Source organism: Tetrao urogallus, assembly GCF_951394365.1.
Source record: "Tetrao urogallus genome assembly, contig: scaffold_228, whole genome shotgun sequence".
NCBI classification, from domain to species: Eukaryota; Metazoa; Chordata; class Aves; order Galliformes; family Phasianidae; genus Tetrao; species Tetrao urogallus.
The window spans coordinates 1-7,874 of record NW_027638823.1 but is presented as its reverse complement, the minus strand read 5'-3'; the positions used below and the strand labels follow the sequence as shown (position 1 = coordinate 7,874).

The window sequence follows — 7,874 nt, the reverse complement described above, 5'->3', positions numbered from 1 at the left end:
CATACCCTACAACCCCACATCTCCGGGTTCCACATCCTGCAGCCCCACATCTCTGGGTTTCCCACCCTGCAGCCCCACATCTCTGAGTTCCATACCTTGTAGCCCATCTGTTCTGCAGCCCCACATCTCTGGGTTTCCCACCCTACAGCCCCACATCTTCGGGTTCCACATCCTGCAGCCCCACATCTTCAGGTCTCCCACCCTGCAGCCCCACATCTCTGGGTTCCCCACTGCAGCCCATCTGTTCTGCAGCCCCACATCTCCGGGTTTCCCACCCTGCAGCCCCACATCTCTGGGTTCCTGCAGCCCCACATCTCCGGGTTTCCCACCCTGCAGCCCCACATCTCTGGGTTCCTGCAGCCCCACATCTCTGGGTTTCCCACCCTGCAGCCCCACATCTCCGGGTTCCATACCTTGTAGCCCATCTGTTCTGCAGCCCCACATCTCCGGGTTTCCCACCCTGCAGCCCCACATCTCTGGGTTCTACACCTTGGTGCTCCACACCTCTGAGTTCCACACCTCATCAGCCCCACATCTCCAGGTTCCGCACTGCAGCCCATTTGTTCTGCAGCCCCACATCTCCAGGTTTCCCACCCTGCAGCCCCACATCTCCGGGTTCCATACCTTGTAGCCCATCTGTTCTGCAGCCCCACATCTCTGGGTTTCCCACCCTACAGCCCCACATCTCTGGGTTCCACATCCTGCAGCCCCACATCTTCAGGTCTCCCACCCTGCAGCCCCACATCTCTGGGTTCTACACCTTGGTGCTCCATCCCTCTGAGTTCCACACCTCATCAGCCCCACATCTCCAGGTTCCGCACTGCAGCCCGTTTGTTCTACAGCCCCACATCTCCAGGGTTCCACATCCTGCAGCCCCACATCTCTGAGTTCCATACCCTACAACCCCACATCTCTGGGTCTCCCACCCTGCAGCCCCACATCTCCAGGTTCCACACTGAAGCCCGTTTGTTCTGCAGCCGCACATCTCCGGGTTCCACATCCTGCAGCCCCACATCTTCAGGTCTCCCACCTGCAGCCCCACATCTCTGGGTTCCCCACTGCAGCCCATTTGTTCTGCAGCCCCACATCTCCGGGTTTCCCACCCTGCAGCCCCACATCTCCAGGTCTCCCACCCTGCAGCCCCCCATCTCCATGGGGCTGAAGGCACGCTGAGCCCCGGCGCGTGTTCAGCTGACATTTATTATTTACTTTCCTCGAGCTCCTTGTTTCGGCCCCGCACCCCCCCCCCCCCCCCCCCAGCTGTATATATATATATGTATCTATATATTTATATATGTATAGGCACATTCAGCCTCCTGCTGCTTTCCCAACCCAACGCTTCTGCTCCGTGCGCCGGGGGGGGGGGGGGTTGGGAAGGGAAAAGCAAAACCAGGGGGAGGGAGGGGGAAGAACGGAGGCAGCAAATGGGGGGGGGGGGGGGGGGGGGGGGCACAGAACCGGGGGTCCCCTGAGGTCTCAGCTCAGCTCCAGCCCACAGGAGGGGAAGTTGGACCCTGGGGGGGGGGGTCGGCAGGAGGGAAGCAGCAGTAGAGCAGCAAGGAGAGGCCCCTCACCCCCCCCCCCCCCCCCCCAAACCTCCCAGCCCCACACGTGGGTGCTCAGGGCTCTGGGGCTGGGGACAGGCACGCATGGGGGATCGGGGGGGGAGCAGCCACAGCCCCACGGCAGCCATGGGGCAGGGCAGCGGGGGTCCCAGCGATGCTGAGGGAGGGGGGGGGGGGCTCCGTCCGCAGGAAGCTGCAGGATGGCGTTAATCAAAGCCGTGCCAGTCGCTCTGCTCCGAGTCGTACTCCAACTCAGCCCCCACGCAGCGAACCCCATCCAGCAGCATTGGGGTGCCGTGGTGTCGGTCTGTAGGGTGGAGGGGGGGGGACAAAGGGAACGGGCACGGGGGTCACATCCCGTCGACTGTCCTCCCATCAGCGTGGGGGAGATGGGTCAGCAGCTGGGCTGCCAGGTCTACCCATTAGGTTGTGTTGGGAAGATACTGGGCGGCCAGGTCTACCCATTGGGTTGTATTGGGAACACACAGCTGCCAGGTCTACCCATTGGGTTGTATAGGGGAGATACTGGGCGGCCAGGTCTACCCATTGGGTTGCATTAGGAATACACAGCTGCCAGGTCTACCCATTGGGTTGTATAGGGGAGATACTGGGCAGCCAGGTCTACCCATTGGGTTGTATTGGGAGCACGCAGCTGCCAGGTCTACCCATTGGGTTGTGTTGGGAGGACACTGGGCTGCCAGGTCTACCCATTGGGTTGTATTGGGAGTACATAGCTGACAGGTCTACTCATTGAGTTGTATTGGGACGATACTGGCCTGCCAGATCTACCCATTCAGTTGTATTAGAGCACAAGGCTGCCAGGTCTACCCATTGGGTTGTGTTGGGAACACACAGCTGCCAGGTCTACCCATTGGGTTGTATTGGGAACACACAGCTGCCAGGTCTACCCATTGGGTTGTATTGGGAGCACATAGCTGCCAGGTCTACCCATTGGCTGCCAAGTCTACCCACTGAGTTGTATTGGGAGGACACTGGGCTGCCAAGTCTACCCATTGAGTTGTATTGGGAGCACAAGGCTGCCAGGTCTACCCATTGGGTTGTGTTGGGAGAATGCAGCTGCCAGGTCTACCCATTGGGTTGTGTTGGGAACACACAGCTGCCAGGTCTACCCATTGGGTTGTATAGGGGAGATACTGGGCGGCCAGGTCTACCCATTGGGTTGTATTAGGAATGCACAGCTGCCAGGTCTACCCATTGGGTTGTATTAGGAATACACAGCTGCCAGGTCTACCTATTGGGTTGCATTGGGAAGATACTGGCCTGCCAGATCTACCCATTCAGTTGTATTAGAGCACAAGGCTGCCAGGTCTACCCATTGGGTTGTGTTGGGAGCACAAGGCTGCCAGGTCTACCTATTGGGTTGTATTGGGAACACACAGCTGCCAGGTCTACTCATTGGGTTGTATTGGGAAGATACTGGGCAGCCAGGTCTACCCATTGGCTGCCAAGTCTACCCACTGAGTTGTATTGGGAGGACACTGGGCTGCCAAGTCTACCCATTGAGTTGTATTGGGAGCATAAGGCTGCCAGGTCTACCCATTGGGTTGTGTTGGGAGGATACTGGGCTGCCAAGTCTACCCATTGGGTTGTATTGGGAACACATAGCTGCCAGGTCTACCCATTGGGTTGTATAGGGGAGATACTGGGCGGCCAGGTCTACCCATTGGGTTGTATTAGGAATGCACAGCTGCCAGGTCTACCCATTGGGTTGTATTAGGAATGCACAGCTGCCAGGTCTACCTATTGGGTTGTATAGGGAAGATACTGGGCGGCCAGGTCTACCCATTGGGTTGTATTGGGAGCACGCAGCTGCCAGGTCTACCCATTGGGTTGTGTTGGGAGGACACTGGGCTGCCAGGTCTACCCATTGGGTTGTATTGGGAGGGCACCGAACTGCCAGGTCTACCCACTGGGTTGTATTGGGAGTACATAGCTGCCAGGTCTACTCATTGAGTTGTATTGGGACGATACTGGCCTGCCAGATCTACCCATTCAGTTGTATTAGAGCACAAGGCTGCCAGGTCTACCCATTGGGTTGTGTTGGGAGCACAAGGCTGCCAGGTCTACCTATTGGGTTGTATTGGGAACACACAGCTGCCAGGTCTACCCATTGGGTTGTATTGGGAGCACATAGCTGCCAGGTCTACCCATTGGCTGCCAAGTCTACCCATTGAGTTGTATTGGGAGCACAAGGCTGCCAGGTCTACCCATTGGGTTGTGTTGGGAGCACAAGGCTGCCAGGTCTACCCATTGGGTTTTATTGGGAGGGCACCGAACTGCCAGGTCTACCCATTGGGTTGTATTGGGAGGGTACTGAGCTGTCAGGTCTACCCATTGGGTTGTATTGGGAGGGCACCGAACTGCCAGGTCTACCCATTGGGTTGTATTGGGAGCACAAGGTACCACGGTTTCAAAATCCAACGAACCACACAAAGCCCACAGACCCCACCAAAGCCCAGGACATGAACCCCAGGCGGACGTCCTCAGCCCTTACCCATGACACGTGCTTGCACCACCACCTTAAGGCAGGAGCCATCCCCAGTCTCGCTGGCCAGGAGCATCTCCTCCTTCAGCACACCCTCCTTGTGAGCCGTGTACTCACATCTCACACTGTAGCCTGGATACGAGGAAATAAAACCACAGAGATGTGGCACTGGGGGGGAGATGATGGTCAGCGGGCACAGTGGGGAGGGGATCTCAGAGGTGTTCTCCGACCCCAACGTCTGCTGGGGGTCACCCCGTGCCCATGGATGGGTAGGGATGGGGCTGGGCTCAAGGGACGCACACGCAGCAGTGGTGGGGATGGAGTGTTTACCTTCAGGCACCGCAGTGACACCGAGGACTTTGAGGTTGGGGTTGGGCAGGGGCAGAGCACACACGTCCCTCCCCAGCCGCTGCGATGGGGGCAGCAGGAAGGTGATCTCATACTTGTGCAGGATCTTCAGGAAGCCGACCTGGAGGGGCACGGCGGCTCTTGGGACCGAATCCCCATCCCACAGCTCCTCCCGTGGTGTAAGGACCCCCGAGAGCCATCAGCCCCGGGTGTAAGGACCCACTGGGGGCACCTCCAGCAGCCACGCACCGACCCCAAAGCCACCATGGGGACAGAAGGGGACAACCCTCAGCCCGGGTGATGCAAGGACACCAACCCTGTGGATAACGTGAGCACACGGAGCTGTGCCACCGGGACCTGGGCACCGTGTGTAGGGCACACGTGGCACCCACAGCACCCACATCCACTGCTGAGCGACCCACAGCAATTGCTGTGGTCTACCCATTGGGTTGTATTGGGAACACACAGCTGCCAGGTCTACCCATTGGGTTGTATTGGGAGCACAAGGTTGCCAGGTCTATCCATTGGGTTGTATTGGGAGCAGGCTGCCAGGTCTACCCATTCAGTTGTATTGGGAAGATACTGGGCTGCCAGGTCTACCCATTAGGTTGTGTTGGGAGCACAAGGCTGCCAGGTCTACCCTTTGGATTGTATTGGGAAGATACTGGGCGGCCAGGTCTACCCATTGGGTTGTATTGGGAGCACATGGCTGCCAGGTGTACCCACAGGGTTGTATTGGGAAGATACTGGGCTGCCAGGTCTACCCATTGGGTTGTATTGGGAGCACGCAGCTGCCAGGTCTACCCATTGGGTTGTATTGGGAGAATGCAGCTGCCAGGTCTACCCATTGGGTTGTATTGGGAAGATACTGGGCTGCCAGGTCTACCCATTGGGTTGTACTGGGAGGGCACATAGCTGCCAGGCCTACCCATTGGGTTGTATTGGGAGCACATAGCTGCCAGGTCTACCCATTGGGTTGTATTGGGAGCACATAGCTGTCAGGTCTACCCATTGAGTTGTATTGGGAGTACACTGGGCTGCAATTCACCCTGCTTCATGTGACACCGGGGCACCACGGAGCCCTCTGTTTCCCTAGGAAAAGGGACGGGGCCCCGTGGCGCAGCCTTGGGGACACCCAGCTCCCCCGTCCCCCCCCCCGCCAGGACCCCGCAGCGCAGCACTGCTCCCCACAGCCCTGCCAGGACCTTGACAAGGACGTGGCCGTCCCTCTCCTGCGTCACCATCACGGCCGAGTCTCTCAGCTTCTCATCGAAGTGGACGTGGCCGGGGTTCCCCTCGCTGGGCTGGCTGGGGGCGAAGCGCACGGCGCCCGCCTTCGCCTTGCTGCCTGCGTGGGGATGGATGGGAAAACAGCTCCTCAGCAGCTCCCCAATGAGCCGCAGCCCCACGGGCACGAATGGCACACGGGGGATCCCCCCTCCAGGCTCCGCTCGGGGAAGGACCAAAGCAAGCAGCCCCAAAGCGCTGCCACGCCGCAGCGGAACACGGCGCACAGCTCAGCTCCGAGGGGACACGGCCGTGCCCAAACCCCCACGGTGCCCACGAGGGACCAGGACCCCCCCGCAGCAAAGCCCCCTCCCCGGCGTGGCCGCACGCCCATCTGGCAGCAGGAGGCGAGCAGATTGCCTCCCGCTTCAAGAAAAGGCTCTTTGTGCTGCCAACGGCGGCGATGCAGATTGAATAACTCGGCGTCGTCGGGGTTGGCAGGGGAGTGCTGAGCCCTGCGGGGGCAGAGGGGGATCGGGGAGGGGATGTGGACCCCGATGCGGCCCCCCTACGCACAGCCGTGCGTTTGCAATGTCATATAACACACAGGGGGCACGGAGCGCGGCACGAGGGCTGCCGATGCATCCGTGGGGATGTGCCCATGGGGAAGTGCCACCCAGCACCGCAGCCCCAAAAGCATCAGAAAAGGCCCAAATACCCAACAGGGGCACAACCAGAACTGCGGGGCAGGGCTGCATGGGGTCGTGCCAGCATCAAAATGGGATGGGGGTGCAACGGAACCACGCGCCCCGAGCGCCGAGCATCAGTGCCAACTGCACCCCTGCTCCGGCAGCGGCACGGGGCAGAGCGGAGCCACTCAGGGCTGCTCCATCCTACCCGGGGTTCAGGGATTGCCAGGAGCCCCAGCAGCCCCTGGGTGCCCACGGGGCAGCGCCACGCTCCAATGCTCCATGAGCATCGCACAGCGAGCGTCGCCACTTCACATCCACAGCCATCGTGCAGCCCAGCGCTGAGTGCGTCCCCAAGCCAGGGGCTGCTCCAGCACAAGGGGGGGGGTCTGCCCCCTCCAAGGGGTTTTTGGGGACAGAGAGCCCCCCAGAGGGGACAAAGCCCACCTCCAGCGAGCGCTCTGCCTTCAGGCATCGCCCAACGGCGCTGCAACCGAAGCAGCAGGTGACAGAAGCGCGGTGCCACCCTGAGGGGCGGCGGGTGCCAAAGGAGCAGCAGCGACCCCGCAGCCCGGTGAGGACGGCAGCGTGGGGGCAGCACTCACCCTTGTTGGCTGCAGCCATGGCTCTGCCGCGCTCACTCAGCTTTGGGATGACGGCGGGGCTCAGCGGCGGCTCCGGGCCATGGTGAGGGTGGGGGGGTGCACAGCACCTGGAAAGGGGGAGGAGGGAGCAGGGTGAGGAGGGGGGCACCGTGCCTCAGTTTCCCCACGTGCCCACTGGCAATGGGGCACAGAACCGTGGATGTGCCGTTGCCCCCCAGCATCCACTAGAGGGGGGGGGGGGGGGGGAACCCCTGTGCGGGCAATGGGAGCGAAGGGACCACGGGAAGGGATTGTGACCCCAGCCAGCCCAGCGCTGAGCCCCACATCGACCCCATGGAGCCCATCCTGGTCCGGCCCATGGTGAGTGGGGCAGCAATGGGGGCACAGCGGGAAGGGGAGGGCGGCCCAAGGGGGGGCGGGGGGGGAGTAATGGGAAAAAATAGAGAAAAAAAAAAGAGGAAAAGAAAGGAAACGGGATAAGAAAAGAAGAAGGGAAAAATAAAACGGGGGGAAGGGGAAAGAATGGGGAGAAACCAAGAAAAAAAGGGGAAATGTGAGAAATGATGGGAATGGGGGAATAAAAGACGAACAAAAGGGAGGAGAAAGGAAAAATAAAGGAGGGGGGGAAAAGAATAAAAAAGGAATAAAAGCGAAAGAAAATAAAGGAAACGAAAAGCGAAAAATCCAACCCCGGGCCGTGCCCCAATCAATACCCCAAGAAATCCCGCGCCGCTCCGCCGCCCGCGCCGCTCCGCGCCCTCACCGCCGCGTCCCGGTCGCTGCCCGCTTCCCACTACCGGGACACGCCCCCGCCCTCCCATTGGTCCGTCAAGGGTTCGGCTACACCCCCCGCGTTCCCATTGGTCCGCCGCTCGGCGGTCACGCCCCTCCCATTGGCTCCGGCTCCTCGGCGTCCCTTCGGCCGGGTCGCAGC

At 60.4% G+C, this 7,874-nt stretch overlaps 1 protein-coding gene across 1 annotated transcript; it reads right to left on the bottom strand.

The window, feature by feature from the left end:
* Positions 1-1,771: 1,771 nt before the first annotated feature.
* Positions 1,772-6,959, bottom strand: ADISSP (adipose secreted signaling protein; the record flags this gene model as incomplete). Its single annotated transcript, XM_079551187.1, has 5 exons — positions 1,772-1,872; positions 4,081-4,203; positions 4,402-4,540; positions 5,625-5,763; positions 6,937-6,959. The coding sequence occupies 5 exons, from the start codon at positions 6,957-6,959 to the stop codon at positions 1,772-1,774; spliced, it is 525 nt and encodes a 174-aa protein (XP_079407313.1).
* Positions 6,960-7,874: the final 915 nt, after the last annotated feature.